At 36.0% G+C, this 19,795-nt stretch overlaps 2 protein-coding genes across 2 annotated transcripts; one reads left to right on the plus strand and one right to left on the minus strand.

Moving 5' to 3' along the window:
• The first annotated feature begins 737 nt into the window (after nt 1-737).
• On the plus strand, nt 738-4,880 carry LOC126703265 (protein KINESIN LIGHT CHAIN-RELATED 3). Its single transcript, XM_050402228.1, has 3 exons — nt 738-1,083; nt 1,739-3,781; nt 4,392-4,880. Exons 2-3 carry the CDS (start codon nt 1,785-1,787, stop codon nt 4,603-4,605), a joined length of 2,211 nt encoding a protein of 736 aa, XP_050258185.1. The 5' UTR covers nt 738-1,083; nt 1,739-1,784; the 3' UTR covers nt 4,606-4,880.
• A 3,256-nt stretch (nt 4,881-8,136) lies between these two features.
• On the minus strand, nt 8,137-11,251 carry LOC126703264 (pentatricopeptide repeat-containing protein At2g03380, mitochondrial-like). Its single transcript, XM_050402227.1, has one exon. It carries the CDS (start codon nt 11,009-11,011, stop codon nt 8,483-8,485), a length of 2,529 nt encoding a protein of 842 aa, XP_050258184.1. The 5' UTR covers nt 11,012-11,251; the 3' UTR covers nt 8,137-8,482.
• Nucleotides 11,252-19,795: the final 8,544 nt, after the last annotated feature.

Raw genomic sequence — 19,795 nt, forward strand, 5'->3', positions numbered from 1 at the left:
AAAGTGATATTAGTTGTAAATTTATATAAAATCAAGTAAAAATATGTCAACTCAACTATTATGGAAATTATTGTATATGTAGTGGCATTGCTTTTTAAAAAATGAGAAAGTTTGTGAAATCTAATGTTATGTCTACAACATATTTCATAACAAATCTTAGGTGATAAGTTATCACTGATTCTAATTTGAGTCTATTAATAAAAATTTTTTTTTTGCCAACTAGTAATAGCTAGTAAAAACTTATCACCTAAAATTTGTAGTGATAATATTGTAGACGTAGATTTTTAAAGAAAAGACATGATAGATTTATATGAAAGTGGTGATTTACTAATTACAATCGCACGTGTCATTAAGTTGTGATATATCCTAGATGAATCGAGAAAGAAAAAGAAAAAGAAAGAAGAAAAAGCAAAAAAAAAAAAAAATATATATATATATATATATATATAGAGAATTGCTAAACTGTTACTGGTTTTAATTCAAAACCGCAACTGAAAAATATTGTTTTACTCATTACTAACCACTAGTAACAATCTGTCACTTAAAATTTGTTGTGAAAATATCGTAAAAATATTGATGCCATTTCATGTTATCTAAAAATTACAACCCATAATCTCAAATACAATGCCAGGTGGCAAATTACAGATACAGCAAAAAAGAGAAAAAAAAACAACAAATTACAAAAGTGAAACAAAAAGACAAGACAAATCAGGAGTTGTAAAAGCCGCGCGGGTGGGTTGGGTTGGGAGAGAGAGAAGAAAAGAAGAGAAGCGAAGTCACCTTCTGACCTTTCTTTCTTTTCCTTCTCCTGACATTCCAACTCTGCAAAATACCCACTTTTTCTTTTTTTCTATTTTCAACCATTTATTCTCTAAATCTCAAGCTTTTTGTTTAATATTATTTCATCTTTACTTACCTATTTTGTCCCTACCCTTTTGTCAAAATCCCTCATTCTTTGTCTCCTTTCAACATCCCGGGCTTATATATATTCCACCAGCAAAAGTTCAGATTTTTTCTGTGTGTAAGGTATCTCTGTCTTTGTGTAACACCCCATACAGCACCACCCAAGTTTCAATTTTTAAGGTATGTCTTTTCATTTCTATGTTCATTTATAGTTGAACCCAATTTCCTTGTTCTTCTTGTGTTATTTATTTGGTTTCTTGTACCCTTTTCCATTTATAGTTGACTCAACTGCATATTCTGTTTCTCTGGTTTATGTTTTTTGGGATTTTGTTTTTTTAATGTGATGTGTTAATGCTTTGTGATTTTGTTTATGGTTTTGTGTTTTTTTAGTGATTTTGTTTCATGGGTTTTTTGTAATTGTTATGAGTTGATATTTTGATAAGTTTGTACTGGTTTTGTGAAGATCTGATGAGGAAATTTTGGTGGATTGTAAAAACAAAACAAAAATAGAAAAAAGAAAGTTTGAATTTTGTTATAGTTGCTTGATTTTTGGTTCTTATATATGTCGGGGTGGACATAGAACTAGAAGTTTCACCAGCGGCTTGTTTGCAAGTTGAAGTCTTTGATGTTGTGTTGCATTAGTGCTTTGTGTTTAATTCACTTTTTGTCTTTTTCTAACATATGTTAAGTTAAATGTTGATTGAATATTTGGAATTTATTGAAGAGTTTGCATTCTCAAATGGAGAGTTTTGTAAAAGTATATGTTTTTCTTGGTTGGATCTGCTGTGACTCCTGTTGATAAAATGTGTTCTTTATGTTGGAACGTTTGTTGTAGATAATTTATTTGGTACCGGAGTTTTTATCGTTTTGGGTACATTAAAATGCCCGGCATTGTTATGGATGAAATTCATGAAGAAGGGGTTGTGAATGAACTGAATGGGAATTCTACACCTATCAAGGAAAATTTAGTTGAAAATAAGTCGCCGAAGAAAACAAGTCCACAAAGCCCTGGGATTGCGGCTGCTGATTCTCCTGCTAATGAGGTTGTTGATACCTCAATTGAGCAGCTTTATGAAAATGTTTGTGACTTGCAAAGTTCAGATCAGTCTCCCTCTAGGCGTAGCTTTGGATCTGATGGTGAAGAGTCTAGGATTGATTCAGAGTTGCGCCATCTTGTAGGAGGGGAGATGAAGGAGGTGGAGATAATGGAAGAAGAAGTGGTTGATAAGCCTGTATATGACTCTCGTAGTGACTCAAGCTCTAAGAAGGGAAGTTCATCCACTAATAAGAAGTCAGTGAAGGTGGACAAGACTCAATCTGTTTCTCCAAGAAAATCAAAGAAACCTTCTCACTTGCAGTTGGACTCTGAAGCATCATTGAAATCAAGTCCTAAGGGCAAAAGTCCTCCTGAGAAGCCTTCTATGGGTAGGCGAAATGATAAGAGTTTGAAAAAACAAAACTCTGGTGCCTCTCTTGTGAAGAAGCATAAAAATTCTCCTTTGGGAGGGTCTAAGTTACAGGACGGATCTCAGGATCCTGCCGAATCAGAGTTAGCCAATCCAGATCTAGGACCCTTTTTACTTAAGCAAGCAAGGGATTTGATTTCTTCTGGGGATAATTCTCAGAAAGCACTTGAATTAGCTCTCCGAGCAGCAAAATCATTTGAAATATGTGCAAATGGGAAGCCCAGTTTAGAACTGGTCATGTGTTTGCATGTTATAGCAGCGTTATACTGCAGCTTAGGCCAATACAGTGAGGCAATTCCAATTCTTAATCGTTCGATTGAGATTCCATCTATTGAGGAAGGTCAAGAGCATGCCCTTGCTAAATTTGCCGGACACATGCAACTGGGCGATTCTTATGCTATGCTGGGCCAGCTTGAGAATTCAATAAGGTGTTATACAACAGGATTGGAGATCCAAAGACAAGTTCTGGGAGACACTGACCCAAGAGTTGGTGAGACTTGTAGGTATTTGGCTGAAGCTCAAGTTCAAGCATTGCAATTTGATGAGGCTGAAAAGCTTTGTCAGATGGCACTAGACATTCATAAAGAGAATGGTTCACCTGCGTCTCTTGAAGAGGCAGCGGATAGGAGGCTCATGGGTCTTATATGTGAAACAAAAGGAGATCATGAAGCTGCCCTTGAGCACCTTGTTTTAGCCAGCATGGCTATGGTGGCAAATGGCCAGGAAGTGGAGGTGGCTTCTGTTGATTGCGGCATTGGCGATACATACTTATCTTTGTCTAGATACGATGAAGCTGTTTTTGCTTATCAGAAAGCACTCACAGTTTTCAAGACCACCAAAGGAGAGAATCATCCAGCCGTTGGTTCAGTCTTTGTCCGTCTGGCTGATTTGTATAACAAGACAGGTAAATTAAAGGAATCAAAATCATACTGTGAAAATGCCCTTCGGATGTATGAAAAGCCTATGCCTGGGGTCCAACCAGAGGAGATTGCAAGTGGACTCACTGATGTTTCTGTTATCTATGAATCAATGAATGAGTTTGAGCAGGCAATCAAATTGCTCCAGAAGGCATTAAAGATATATAATGATGCCCCTGGTCAGCAAAGCACAATAGCTGGAATTGAAGCCCAGATGGGGGTCTTGTATTACATGTTGGGGGATTATTCGGAATCTTACAATTCCTTAAATAATGCCATCTCAAAGCTCCGTGCAAGTGGAGAGAAGAAATCTGCCTTTTTTGGAATTGCTCTTAATCAAATGGGCCTTGCTTGTGTGCAGCGTTATGCTATAAATGAGGCTTTAGCACTATTTGAAGAAGCTAGGAGTGTTTTGGAACAAGAGTGTGGACCATATCACCCTGACACACTTGGGGTGTATAGCAATCTTGCTGGAACCTATGATGCAGTTGGCAGGTATGGACCCTTTATCATTCTTGTATTCTTCGTTTCCTTGTTAGAAAACTTTACCTAGAAAACTTTACCCTTGCATAATTTTCTTCTTCTTTTTTACTTATATATATATAAAAAAAAAATAGTCCTCTTCTTTTTGTTTTCCCTTTTTGCAAAGTGCATCTGAGTTGTAATTGATGAGGCCATGTTATGTAGCACAGAAACGAATGCGAAAGAAGTGGCTGGGATTTCTTTACTTTCTTCCTTTAACATTGAAACTCGTGGCAAATGAAATATCAATGCTGGACAAGGGCTAGATATGCACATTTTTTGATCCCTCGCTTAACCTTTTGTTGTTATATATATTAAATTTAGTATTTCTATCCATTGCTTTGTTAAAAAATGTCTTGGATGAGATCAAGAGGTGACTAATTAGGTTTGAACTGTGAATTCTGCTGACCAGGGGAAAAAAAAAAAAACTGAAATCAGGAAATGAATTGTCTGATAAAATTTTTTTTGGTTAATAATTGCATCTTAGGAAAGGATTAGTAGGACCTTAATGTTAATGCTAGTTGTGAATGCTGGGAAATGAATTATTCATTTTTACAGTCATGCCTTTTGTTTTGTTATGCAGGTTGGATGATGCGATTCAAATTCTGGAGCATGTTGTTGGAGTGAGGGAGGAAAAGCTTGGGACAGCAAATCCTGATGTAAATGATGAGAAGAATAGGTTGTCTGAGTTATTAAAAGAAGCGGGCAGAGCTCGTAACAGAAAAAACAGATCACTAGAGAATCTCCTTGACGCCAACTCTCATAGTATAAACAATGATGGCATCCAGGTATTATAAGGATGTTTTATAGATTCAGGAACGAGTCTGATGTATTATAGGACATATTTATGTAAAAAGGAAAGGAAAGAAAGATAAAGAAGAAGACAGATAAAATGGGGGAGGAGGGTGTTGATTAGTTTTTTGTTGCGGGGGTCAATGAAATAATTGCCGGGCGGGATTGGTTGTTCTATTAATTTATATGATTATATTGGTTGAAGGATATTTTATTTTGTAATATTCTGTTGACGTAATTATGTTAAAGCTTCAATAACATTTTCATCATTTGTTTTTCATTATTCAAGAATTATAGGTTTGCCTACTCTCTGCCTAGCTTTGTTTATAATATCAGGATATTTGGAAACTAAAGTCCATTATGGTTCGTTTGTGTAGAGGTATTGAAAGAGAGTGATTTGGAGTGCAATTTTTAGCTTAAATGATTTGAATAGTATGAAAGGACACATTTTTGTCTATTGTTGAAATTGAAGGATATGAATTTTATTAATGTGTATTGAAATAAATAGTTGTAAAATATCATTTCAAATCCATAATGGTATTACAAATTTGCAATGTTTTGTTTAAGTAAAATCTTTAAAGTTTATGTCATCATGTATTTAAGCTAACAATTGGTCTTCTTATTCTTTGATTTTAATTGCTCAAATCCAAACTGTAGCTGTGCTCAAATCTCATTGTGACCAACCTTATTTTGTACTCTGAAAATTTGAAACTTGCAAGTAATCCACTTTTTATTGGGTGGTTTAGTTTGGTAGTCCACTTCTATATGTGGGTTTTAGGTGTCACCTAAAAAGTCAATGTCATAGCAATCTTGAGGATAATTTATTTATTGACAGGTCGAAGTAGGAAGGATGGTTCAAACTTTACACCTGAACATTTATATGACCATTTATTAATGTATATGCTAATGATGATTTGAATATTGATTTACTTGAAGTGAAGAACTGCCAACTGCAACCCTATCTACCATAGAAAGAGGCCACAAGAGGATCACATTGCAATTGAAAGCCGCAACATTACTTTAGTTTTATATTTCGTTATTTGAAAGAGTTGGTAACAACTCAGGACTTCCCAAGGTTGTTCCGCAGTCTGGGGCTATTTACAACTAGCCAATTAAGAATTCTCAGATGTACTAGTAATAGCAAGTGCATCTTTGATGCAGTCATTGATTCTCCCGAAAGGCCACAATTACTGTGAGCAAACCTATTAATGACGAAGAACACATTTTTGCTATTTTAAATGCCCTTCCATTCCGTAGTATTGTCTAGTACAGTTGGTATTTTTCGTACTACTACCAAAATCAATATTGGATAATAAAATAGTCTTGTAATGTTGATATTGAGTCGAGAATTAAAAATTCAGACTTGTTAACTTTATTTTGAATATGAATAGAGTTCAAGTCACCAAACAAAATTACATGTTTAAGTTCGGTTTATTTCTTGTTGAACAAGCTCGAGCTACTTGATCAACTTTTTTCCCCCCTATGTATGGTAAAACTATGATTAAAATGTTTTACTTATTCACAAATTTATGAATTTTTTATTTTTATTATTATCACAAATGGATTGTTTATGTTATAAATAAATTACAAATAATAATTTTATATCAAATGAACCAATTTATTATACAATTCAATTTCAAGTCTATATAAATAATTTTTAGATGAGTATACATATAAAAATATAGTACTCTATAATCTATATAGTTTATTCAAACTCTCACGTTTACAAGCTTATTCATGAACACATTATTATGTTTGAACTTGACTTGTTTAATAATTAAGCCTAAAATTGGATTTGAGCTTGACTTGTTTACTAAATAAACTAACATAAACAAGTTTTTTCTCAAGCCAAACTCAAGCTATTTATAAACAACTTAATTCATTCACAGTCGTACTTCCAAAATTAGTATAAAAACTCCAACACAAGGTGTACAAGTTAAATGGTCCTTTATATATAATGTTAACCTTTTCTCATATTTGGTCGAAGTATTTATTTATTTTACACGGACAAATTAAATGGAACATTTTAAAGAGTAATGGTACAAACGTAACAATTTTTATAACAAATTTTACAAATACTAAGTTGGCAGTTTGTTATTGAACCGTTAATAACTTGTAACTTTAATAATAGTGAAATTTATTGTGAATTATATTATGTCGGTGAACTTATTGCATTTTGAAACTTTGCTTCTTAGTCCCGTATAGAACCAGATTTACCTAACATAGGTCCCATGTAAACATTGGACACTTACAAGTACAACACCCCAACTGTCCAAATGGCGTCTTAATCATGATGGGATGCAATGGTCTGTTTATGATTATGAGGACATCACCGACACTTGAAGAAGTGTTGAAGTGTTACCTACCTTGTCAGTCGTCAAATTAAGAAAACATCAAGAACCAACCCAGAGGTGATTGTTTGCTGAATTGTCATTATGCAACAGCAGAAAAATCTGAAATGAGATTCTTTCTGGGAAGAATTGCAAGACTAGACCAAAGAGAGAGAGAGAGAGAGAGAGAGAGAGCTTTGGCCTAAATGCGATATCCACAAGAATTTAAATTTATCAGTGCTTGAACAAAAGAGGCTTGGAAAAAGGCATTAATTCTCTCGAACTTGTTAGCGTGGATTGTTCGTACGCATCACTCATTTCATATTTAAAATATAGACATTAATAGAAAATGTGTTTATCGTGTGTGAAATTATGGATATTGTATGGATATAGCTAATTTTCGAAAGAAACAAACCAAAACACTCTACTACTTAACAATTTTCACCTTTAAAAATTGCTTCAAAACTAACATTCAACAATCCATTCTCACAAGATAAAATTAAATTAAAGGCATCCAATATATTGAATCCATCACTTGCCCTAATACTCTTTGACATTTGCTGATTTTTTTTCACCGCAACTTTCAATCTTCAAAAACTCTAATTAATATAAGAGTCTCAGACTGTCAATGACCGCATCTTTTTCAATCTCTGCAATCATTATACAGAAATGACTGAATAGATAAGTTTTGGTTAATCACAAATTCACAATACAAAGTTGTATTAAGTTTAGAACTATGATTTTCCTCATTCTTGGGTTTCATGAGCTAAACTTATGTACTAAGTAATAATGTTTTTAAAAATAATTTTTATTTATAAAAATTTTAGGTTTTATTTAAATTTTTATATTGTAAGACAAATAAACAAGACATTACGTTTTATTATTACAAAACTACAAGACAAATAGTATGTTAGTCGTATTTAGGACCTTGGGTCATTGCCTAAATGGCCTAATAGTTGAGCCACCCCTACTCCCATGATCCCATTCTATACATAAATATGTTGTTTTAGTTTTCTCAAACTCCATTCTTCTTCGGCTTAGGAAGAAAATCTTCATCCACAAACACAAACTGAAAACTATAGAGAAAGCTATGGAAATATGGAGTTCTATTATTCGTTGATCTTTACAAAAGAATGGTCTCCTATATATAGAAAAAATGGACAATAAGAAGACAACTTAAAATGAATCACCTGAAACTTTCCTAGCTGCGGTTAAAGTTCAAATATTTATTCAAACTTCTCATACTTATCTCCAAATGTATGGCAATTTGTGTCCCTAATAGACATTTACAAGGTCTCAATAAATATCTATTAACAAGTGATTAAGTAAAAAAGGGAAAAAAAAGTCCCAACAAAAACAAATGTTAGAAAGTCATGCTTAAACTTATTCCATAAATTCTCGAAGAGGAGAATCAAGATATGTTAATAAGCGCAACATATGCGTCATAAATAATCCCCCCATTGGCATCCAAATTGTTGACCAAGTATTATCTCATTTCTCAAATCACTAAAGAGTAAAGAGATAGCCCTACGGATGATAACAGCAGCCAGCATTAACAGACACTCTTGTTATATAGCAAATCAATGTCTTTACTTGAATTTATACCTTCCACATTAGACTCATCAGATCCAATAACATTTTGTGTTCGAGGGTTATAACCTACCCTTTTCATCTCTGTAGTTAAACTTTCTATTGCACCATAGATTTCTTTAGACTGATGGTGTGAATGATCACCTGAAATAAATGAATGAATTTTGTGATCAACTTCAATCCAACTGCATCCAGGCTGCTTTTTGAGTCTCAGATCTTTAATTTCTGATCTAACTCTAGTAACTTCATTCTGTTTCCCAAAGCCTTCATATATGTTTGAAAGGAGGACACGGTAACTTATGCACGTAGGATCAAGTTCGAAAATGTGTTTAGACACAAGTTCTGCCAGCTTTTCATTGCCATGAGTTTTGCATGATCCAAGCAATGAACCCCATATGAGATCATCTGGGACACAAGGCATGGTCATTATCAGATCATAAGCCTGCTTTAGATGGCCAGCTCGGCCCAAAAGATCAACAATGCAAGTATACTGCTCAACTCGAGGCTCAAGTTTGTGATCTTCAACCATGCTTTTAAAACATTTCAATCCCATATCAACCCTGCCTGTGTGACTGCATGCAGAAAGAAGAGCTGTAAAAGTTGCATGGTCGGGCTTCATGCCTGTTTCTGTCATCTTTTTGAACAAAACAAACATTTCATCTGTATGGCCATGCATTCCAAATCCTAAAATAATTGAGTTCCAGGATACTTTATCTCTTTCGAGCATTTTCTCAAATAGAGTTGTTGAGCTGTCTATGTCTCCACATTTGGCATAGGTAGCTATTAGAGAATTGCTCACTGAAACATTAGACTCAATCCCACGCCGTAATAAGTAACAATGTATTTCCTTGCATAGGATCATGACTGAAAACCTAGCACATACAGAGAGAATACATGAGGCTGTGACACTATTGGGTGCAATTTGTTCAGATTGCATTTCACAAAAAGCCTTCAATGCTTTATCTGCACACTCATTCTGGGCATAACCAGATATTAAGGAATTCCACAATACCAAATCCCTTGCTGGTAATCTCTGGAAAACCTTTTGAGCAGATTCAATATCTTGGCATTTTGCATACATATCAACAAGTGCACCACCAATAAACATATCGTCATCAAACCCCGTTTTTATTGCCAAGCCATGGATTTCCATGCCTCTAGAATTAAGAGTCAAGAATGAACATGCTCGCAACACAGCCAGAAGCATGACAGAGTCAGCAAAGCCATACTTTGATAAGAATGTATAGAATAATTCCAATGCCTCAGCAGCACAACCACCCTGAGCACAATTTGAAATTACTGCACCCCACATGACCAAGTTACGATTTTGAGAACTCCTGAAAATTTTCAAACCAGTTTCAGGATCACCACATTTAAAGTACATGTCTATGAGAGCTGTTTCAACTCTTACATTGTAATCTAGCCCAAAGCTGACAATGCATCCATGCATTTGCTTTCCTACTGCTAAATCTGACAACTGGGAGCACAAAACTAAAACAGCCACCAAAGTAGAAGAATCTGGTTTAGTCCCCATTGCCAACATATCAAGGAACAAGTCCAATGCTTGCAATAAACACCCATTCGAGACATAGCCCAAAATCATCACATTCCATATCACCGCATTTCCTCGGCTTGATTCATTGTCAAGAATTCCCTTGAATACATGTTCTGCAGTCCTTACGTCTCCACATTTCATGTACATTTCAATCAATCCGCTGACCAAAAACTCTTCAACATTCAACCCACTTTTCACAACAAACCCATGAATCTCTCGCCCACGAATCAAAGACTTAATTGAAGAACATGAAGAGAGAGCTGAAAGGCAAGCTACCCGATTTGGGTACACACCATATTCCCAAATCATCATGCTAAAAGTTATCAATGCACCCATGTAATCCCCAGATTGGTAAAACCCAGATATCATCGAGTTCCAAGAAACCGGATCCCTCTCACCCATTTCCTCAAACATCTGCACTGCATCCTCAACTGCACCGCATTTCAAATACACACTCAAAAGCGAATTCCCAACAGAAACATCATTCAAAACTCCTAAATTCAACACATGCCCATGAACTTGTTTAACCTTGTCTACATCACCAAGCCCACCAAAAGCCTTAATTAAACATGGAAAGAACCTAAATTTCTCAGCCTGAAAACCATCACATTCAAACATCTTAAGATAAACCCTGATTGCATTTTCAAACAATCCATCATCTACACACTCCTTAATCAATTTACTAGCTGAAGAAACACTATTAGAAGGCTGGTTATGCAAAAGGTGAGTCTTAACAATTGATTTCTGAGATGGGTTTTCTTGGAACTGTATGGAAGTGCTACAATTCTGAAACTTTGTGCTATAACACAGTGAAGAAGCTCTTTTGCTATAAAGGGCATGGCTGAGTGAGTAGTGGGTTACCTTAAATGGTCTTAGAGTGTAGCTTTGTTCCGTGCAGTGACCGTTAAGTGAGCCCAGTGGTGTCAAGATTGCCATTGTTGCAAAGTCAGAATCCTCACAAACCAAAACCCATCTGATCTTGGTCGGTCAAGTACATGGAAAACACTGTCGATAGAACAGAGGCACAAACACATCCAGCAGAAACGACTATTCTTTGATTTTCGTAGAGTAACTTATAAAATGGTGTCGTTTTTGCAGTTTTGTTTGAAAATACTAAAGTACCCAGCCTTCTTCTATACCGCAACTATGGCGTAAACGTGTTTTACCGAGTAGTGGCTGATCGAGCTTGACTTGTTAATAAAAATCAAATATTCAATTTTGGTTCAAGTTTGAGACAAGTTTAAAAATAATATTTAAACTTGAACTCATGAGAATGCCAAAAAATTTAAGCTCGGCTTGATTAATTAGTCAAGTCAAGCTCGAATTTAATATATAGCTTAAACTCGAGCCCAAGTCAAGCTTTTTAGCTTGAGATTCAAAAAAATTGCATTATCAAATGCTTATATCACCAAAAATAAAGTAAAAATAAAAAATAAAAACAAAATAAAATAATATACTCATTTTATGGTCTCTTAATTCCACCCGTGATTAGAAATTATTTAAATTATAACTTTACATAATTAAATCCATTTATTTATCATTCATTGTTTATAGTTTGAGTAATTGTTCAAAATACAATTTTTACATCCACATTTTTCATCTGTACAACTATAATATTCACAAATCTAAATAAATTAACATTCCAAAAAATATATGAATATATAAGCTATAAATTAACATTCCAAAACATATGTGTAATGTCATAATAATGAGTTTATTTAATAATCATATATCAAGCTATAAATAAGCCTAAACTTGGCATGTTTTGTATCGAGCCTTATTGTTCATGAACAATTTTTTTTTTCTTGAGTTTGGCTTGTTTGATAAATAAGCCTAAAACTAAGGCTCAAACTTGACTTATTTATAAACAAATGAACGTAAAAAAAACTTTTTATTGAGTCGAGCTTAAGTTGTTTATGAACGACTTGGTTTGTTTATAGCCCTAACCTCAAAAGAGAGAAGATATATATTGTTAGTGCATTTTAAATTAAATATGTTAAAACTCAAAATAACTGATGATGAATAAAGAGATGAGTTATAATAAAAGTTGTTAAAGAAAGAGTTGTTAAAGAAAGAGTTACTTGTATGTAAGTTAGATTAATAAAATTAAGAGAAGTTTTCTAAATTAATAAATAACATGTAGGTTATGTGAAGGGTTGGAAGACTATATATACGACTATGCTTTGGACTAATTTCACATCAAAAGTGAATGAAGAAAATAGTTAAAAGCAAAGTGCATTGTGTGAGAGAGTGAATTCTATAATATTCCTAAATACTTAAGAAATTTCAGGCCAAAGAAAGGTGTTTTTCTGGTGGAGCTTTGGGCTTGAACACTTTGTGCAGAAACTGTTCTAGCCATACAACATTTGTTGGGCTGTTGTATCATGGGGGAGACAAGTCAGAGAATGTCTGCACCGGTTACAAAGATTAGCCAACCAAGGGCTTGAATCTCCTTAAAGAGAGCGAGTGTCGCGCCTCAGTCCAAATAGTGTTGTGTAATTTTTCTCATTGAATTAATAATATTCAGAAGTACTATTCAGTTTCTCATTATGTTATTTCCATTATTATTGTGTTTGCACCAACAATTTTAAGGAGATTCAACATATGGAGCCTACACAAGAGAAACCAAATGAGCCTGTTAGAGATCTCAACAAGCCCTTTCGCTTTAAGGGAGCCCACTTCAAGAGGTGGAAAGGAAAGGTCCTCTTCTACTTGAGTCTTCTCAAAGTCGCCTACATCCTCACTGACAAGAATCCATCAAAAGTTCCTACCGATGAGATGAGTGAGGAAGAATATATTCTCCATCAAGAAAAAATAGATAAGTATACAAAAGATGAATATAATTGTCGCTCTTATCTATTGAATTGTCTTGCCGATCATTTCTATGATTATTATGATACAACTTACAATTCTGCCAAGAAAATTTGGAAAGCTTTACAAAGCAAGTATGATACCGAGGAGGCTGGTGCAAAAAGTATGTTGCTAGTAGATTTTTCCGTTACCAAATGATGGATGGAAAATCGGTGGTGGATCAAGCACAAGACTTCCAAATGATTGTAGCAGAATTGAGATCCGAAGGCATAAAGATTGGAGACAATTTGGTGGTAGTTGGCATAATTGATAAACTACCACAATCTTGGAGGGAGTTCTAAAAGACTTTGCAGCACAAACAAAAGGAGACATCCTTAGAGACTTTGATCACACACTTTCGTGTGGAGGAGGAGGCTAGAGGACAAGATGCACTCATGACACAAGAGAGCAATGGTAATTCCACCACAAAGGTAAACCTTATTTCATCCAATAATAATATGCCCAAAAATAATTTTCCTAGAAATGTTCAATTGAAGCCTAAAAAAAGAGCCTTTAAAAATAATAATAGACCTCAAGGAAGGGGAAACCCAAACAAAAATTACAATAAGAACCAAGGACCCCCTTCACAAGATCAATTTAATAGATCCTGTTTTGTCTGTGGCAAGAGTGGGCATATTGCTCGATTTTGCAAATTTCGGAAACGTGAGTCTGTCCCGCAGGCTAACGTAATCGAAGAGCCTTTAGTGGCTATGATTACAGACATCAATATGGTGCAATATGTTGAAGGGTGGTGGGCAGATTCTGGTGCTAATAGGCACGTCTGCTATGACAAGAATTGGTTCAAATTGTACACTCCTTTTGAAGAAGAAAAAACTGTTATGCTTGGTGATTCTAGCAAAACCAAGGTTCTTGGGAGTGGTGAGGTTGAATTGAAATTCACTTCTGGACGTGTGCTAACATTGAAAGATGTTCTTTACACTCCGTCTATGAGGAAGAATTTGATGTCAAGTTTTTTGCTTAACAAGGCTGGCTTCAAGCAAACTATGGAATCTGATAATTATGTAATCACTAAAAAAGGATTATTTGTGGGCAAGGGTTATGCTTGTGATGGAATGTTTAAATTGAATGTTGAGAATAATGAAGCATCCACTAGTTCAGTTTATATGCTTTCTTCTATTAATTTTTGGCATGCTCGTTTGTGTCATATAAATAGTAGATATGTGGGAATCATGAGTAGTTTAGGATTAATTCCAAGACTGTCAAAAGATTTTGAAAAATGTGAAACTTGTAGTCAAGCTAAGATTACAAAAAGTCCTCATAAAAATGTTGTAAGAAATACCGAATTGCTTGAGTTAATTCATTCCGATTTATGTGAATTTGAGGGAATTTTAACTCGTGGAGGAAATAGATATATTATCACTTTTATTAATGATTTCTCAAAATATACAACTATTTATTTGTTGAAAAATAAAAGTGATGCTTTTGAAAAATTTCAAGATTTTTTAAAAGAAGTTGAAAATCAATTCAGTAGAAAAATAAAAAAAATAAGAAGTGATAGAGGTCGTGAGTATGAATCAAGTGCATTCAACTCATTTGTTCAGTTTTTGGGAATTATCCATGAAACTACTGCACCATATTCACCTGCTTCTAATGGTGTGGCTGAAAGAAAAAATAGAACTTTAATTGAGTTAACAAATGCTATGTTAATTGAATCTAGTGCACCTTTACATTTTTGGGGTGAAGCTATTTTAACTGCATGTCATGTTTTGAATAGGGTGCCACATAAAAAGTCACATACCACACCTTTTGAGATGTGGAAAGGACATAAGCCAAATTTGGGATATTTGAGAGTATGGGGTTGTCTTGCTTATGTAAGGCTTACTGACCCTAAAATACCTAAATTAGGTATAAGAGCTACTACCTGTACTTTTCTTGGTTATGCGATTAATAGTGCAACCTATAGATTTTTTGATCTTGAAAACACAATAATTTTTTAATCTGGTGATGCAATTTTTCATGAAGAAAAATTTCATTTTAAATTGAAAAATAGTGGGGGTGAAGAAAATATTTTGTCACAACCTAGTTCTTCTACATCACATTTACAAAATCAAGAAAATTTTGAAATGGAACCTAGAAGAAGTAAAAGAGCTAGAGTTGAAAAGGATTTTGGTCCTGATTATTATGTTTTTAACATTGAGGAAAATCTCCAAAATTTAAAAGAGACTTTAACATCACCTGATGCTATATTTTGGAAAGAGGCTGTAAATGATGAGATGGAATCTCTAATTTCTAATAGAACTTGGAAATTAGTAGATCTTCCACCGGGTTGTAAGACCATAGGTTGTGAAAGTTCAAAAACGTGTACAAAAACACTTTTGAACGTTTAGACCCCCAAAAACCAATTTAATCAACACACGCAATATGTTAAACAATAATGTGCGGAAACTTAACATATGCTATAACATGGTATTGATTAAACAACTATCTAAGCCACAACAAAATAAACCACAGCAGATAATGTAAAGGCAGAGATAGAGAGGAAGGAAGATGCAAACACAGCGATAACACCAGATATGTTATCGAAGAGGAAACCGAAGACCTCGGCGAAAAACCTCTCCGCCGCCCTCCAAGCGGTAATCAATCCACTAGAAAATATAGTTGGGATACAAGGACAGCAATAGACCCTCCAAGCCTAATCTACCCAATGCACCTAAGCCCTCCAAGCTTCTTGCTCCAACGAGGTTGCGCCGAACCTTTTTCTTTTCTAGCTTTCCGGATTCCGCTACTACACCGTAGCATCAACCAATGAATATTGGCTCCTTCCTAACTGCTTCCCAGAACTCCAAACGTCTGTCTCACAGAGATGATAATGGTGAGAACCAGGTTTGGTATAATGGCCTCTCAAGGATTTGACAATGGAGAGGAAGAGAGTGAGGGATTTTGATGAGACTCTAAGGTAGAGATTGTGGGTGAAACAATCTGGTTTTTCTTTAGGGTTTCTCTCTCAAAATTCTCTCTGGAAGCTCTCTTTCAAACGTGGGTTAAAAGGGTATTTATACTGGAGAGGAGTGGAATGCGAAACGTCAGGTTTTTCCAAAACAGGGGTGGCTCGCGGCTTGACCTCGCGGCTTGACTAAGTCGCGAGTTCCAGTCGCGAGTTAACCGTATGGCCAGTTGTCCTGTTTTGTCCTGTAGTGCTCCAGCTAGCATGACTGTTCATCTTCCAGCATGCTTGGCACGTGTGCATCTTCTGGCGGGTTGAAGCCGCGAGACCAGTCGCGAGTCCCAGCCGCGACACTCTGTTTTCTTGCACACTCTTGAGCAATCTTCACACTATCTCACTCACTACCCTTACAACAATCCCACCTAAATACAGGGTTACTAAATGCTGAATTACAAGCAAATTTGGCACGGAATAAAGCCAATTAGATGGTTGAATAAATTCAACCTTACAATCTCCCCCTTTGGCTATTCCGTGACAAAACCCTAAAACAGACTCTAGACTTAACATGTGAGTTGGGAACAGTTGATCAAAACTCACTCACACCTAATTCTAGAAGCTGTGAAGCACTTGAATCATATGAACAAAAAAACTCCTGAAACACAACAATACACCATGATCATTGTAAGCAGAAAATTATAAATGCATATGAAACAGGCAATATGAGATCAAGCATAAGATGAAGTTAATAAACAAACCATGGCTTGATCAACCAGGTGAACACCACAAGGTAGTGATCACAGTGTTCATTCACACTTGGAATGAACACAAGGACATACAAGTTAACAAGCACAAGGCAAGACACTTGTATGTACAACACTCAACCAATGCATAGCACACAGGGCATATGCATCTAGGAACAATCCTACAAGGGCACAAGAGTGACAGTACATAAACCACAATGCAGAACATTTGGATTTAAAATACTGATTTCACATAGCATAAAGGCTGCACTTAAGCATGGTACATACCACAAGGCCTACAAAGCTATGCATAAAACATAAACCCTCAAAGCTTACAAAAGCATATGGGTACAAATACAACAAGAACCTGAAAAACATCATCAAACATATATAAAAGTTTTATCCAAGAGTATATGAAGAAAGTTAGAAACAGTTATACACCAAAACACAGTGTATCAAAACCAAAATAACCATAAGTTTTGAAGATAAGACGAAAGAAAAAAAATTATGTGTGTGTGTGTACTCCCCCTATCACTATGCACACTTCCCTTTGAACTTTTCTCCCCTTGAACTTTTCTCCCCCTTACTGAATGCTCTCCCCCTTTTTGTCACGAATAGCTAAAGACTCTCGTCCAGCTTTCGTTGAATCTCATCTAGCTGATTCTCCATAGTCTCGAGTCGCATCTGGACATGGTTGTTGGTGGAGTAAAGAAGTGCCACAAGCTCATCAACCCGTTTCTGAATATGCTCAAGAACACTGCCAACTCTGTCAGTAGGAGAAGCAGTTTGTGCGTGCGGAATACCAGCCGGTGAAGCTTCAGGAACATCACGAGATGCAGATGTGGTATGTGCTGGTGTCTCTGAGTCAGGGGCAAATGAAGGACCCGGAGACATGTGAGCATGTCTTGGTGATTTGGAGGAGTGACTTCTGCTTGCTTGAAGAGTGAGCAAAGAAATGGGACGTTGACGAGTCAACATTTTACCATCTGCAGGAGGAGTAATGCCGGCACTAAGGATGAGTTTCATGACGAGACTGCAAAATGGAATGATTCCTCGAGCTGTAGATCGACAAGCGGTCTTCCTCAAGTTGTAGTAGATGTGAGCACATATATCAATGGGGGCTCCGGTAATGAGATCACACAGAAATATAGCTCTCCCAAGATTGATGAATGTAGTGTTGGACAGTGGGTAGAGATTGGTGAACATGATCAACTTCAGGGTGGTCAACTCAGGTGCAAACTTTGCGGTGCTGATGGAAGTTCCTGCACTAGACACCTCATGATCATGTCCTAGGATTTGTAGAATTTCCCCAACCTCTGGATTTCGTTCATCATAGGGAGTTAAGTTCACATTCTGAGGTCTGGTGATGCCGAGAAGATCTGCAATGGAGTCTGGGGTAACACTAAACTCTGTTCCTCTGACCCAGAAAATGAGGATAGGTCCAAGATCAGATGCATTGGAGAAGCATTCCTTGACCAGCTCATCCATTGGATCATCAAAGTTTCCGAACAAGTTTGCCCAGTCTCGTTTCTCAAAGATTCGAGGAATGAAAGTAGTCCCTAAGGTGTTGAACTCTACTACCCGCTCCACTATAGTTGTTGACTTGTCAAACACATTTGAGTAGGCGTGTGAGTTAAGGGGAACTCTGAATCTATCCTCATTGGGATCTTGAGATGCTTGAGATGAAAGACGAGTCCTTTTAGCAACTGGGGTTGCTGGTTCGTCAGAAACAATGTCTTTACCCCTGGAAGATCGACGAGACATCTGCAAGAGAACAGGCCAAACAGAAAAGAACCAAGCAACAATACCCCACAAAAGATTGTCAACAAGAGTCAGTATAAACAATATTGCAATATAAACACCCAGACTGAATAAAGTGCAGACCCAACCAATCCTTCCAACAAAAGATACACAAACTAATACGTGCATCAAACTTGGTGAAAGTGCACCAAGACAAAGAAAGACATCACAAATGTCATTGAGACACATTAACATGACCACGATATGCAATGAGAAACATCACAGGAACAATTAGAACAGATAACATAAATCACTCCATCAGAGTCATGAACATGGGAAAATACTTCAACCATGAAGAAACCAAACAACCACACAGGAGCACGTGTTTGAGAGACAAACAGTAAGTTAACATGTCAACCCAGAAACCAAAACCAAACACCAACATCAATAATCAGGCAAATGTAATGAGTAAGTCACATAGACACCAAACCCATTTCAGAACAGATTCTCAGATTCAATAAAAAGCAAATAATCAGAACAACAAAAAAAATAGTGATAGCACAGCATGAAAACAGGTGAGAACAAAGTCAAAACAAGACACTCCATACCCATTACACATAGAGATAAGTAAAACGAATGCAATACCAGTCCAAACAGCAACAGAAATATGCAGGAAACAGAAAATGAGATAGAGAAGACAAAACCCATACCTTTTCTTGATGATTTGGAGAAGAAATGAAGCACCAAAGGGTTTTGAAAAATGGATTCACGAAGAGTTTTGTGAGGAAACAACAGTTTTAAAAGGGAATGAACAGTTACAAAAGTTCGAGGGAAAACTGAAAGAGGTTTAAAAACTGCTCCTGTTTCTGCAAAACACGCGATTTTCGCGACTGGTTTAAGTCGCCACACAGTCGCCAGATCAAGCCGCCAAAACACTCAAGAGGAAAATTTTGAAAAATTTGTCTAAGTGTTTTTCGCGACTGGAAGGTCTACCCGCGAGTGAGTCGCGAGCTGAGCCGCGAAAATCTCTGAGTGAATCTCGCGACTGGACCTTCCACTCGCGAACAAGTCGCCAAAATTGACCAGCGAAGATGCGACTGAGTCTCGCGACTTGACACACCCGCGACTGAGCCGCCAAAACAGGGCAAAACTGTATTTTTGAAATTTTTCAGATTTTTTTTTTTTTTCAGCAAAACACTTTCCAAAAACACCTAAAACACTCAAAAATCTTTTTGTGCTTGAATTAACAAAGATTGAGTATGTGAAAACACATTTTATCAAGTACAATCACACAAATGAATATGGCATTTATCAAACATAAACTTGTGTGTTGTGTGTGGATAACAAAAATGAAATAGTCCTTTGTCTAATGAGAAGCTTCAATGATCAATTCAACCAAGGCATACACAATTAGCACTAGATCATGTGACCAATCTCAATTACAGAAATATGAATATATGACTTCCCACACATCTTGATAACATA

The sequence above is a fragment of the Quercus robur genome, chromosome 10 (genome assembly GCF_932294415.1).
Source record: "Quercus robur chromosome 10, dhQueRobu3.1, whole genome shotgun sequence".
Classification (NCBI taxonomy): domain Eukaryota; kingdom Viridiplantae; phylum Streptophyta; class Magnoliopsida; order Fagales; family Fagaceae; genus Quercus; species Quercus robur.

Coding starts and splice junctions, on each gene's coding strand:
- LOC126703265 (XM_050402228.1), top strand. CDS start 1,785: ATGCCCGGCATTGTTATGGATGAAATTCATGAAGAAGGGGTTGTGAAT. Junction 3,782..4,391: donor ACCTATGATGCAGTTGGCAG/GTATGGACCCTT, acceptor TTTGTTATGCAG/GTTGGATGATGCGATTCAAA.
- LOC126703264 (XM_050402227.1), bottom strand. CDS start 11,011: ATGGCAATCTTGACACCACTGGGCTCACTTAACGGTCACTGCACGGAA.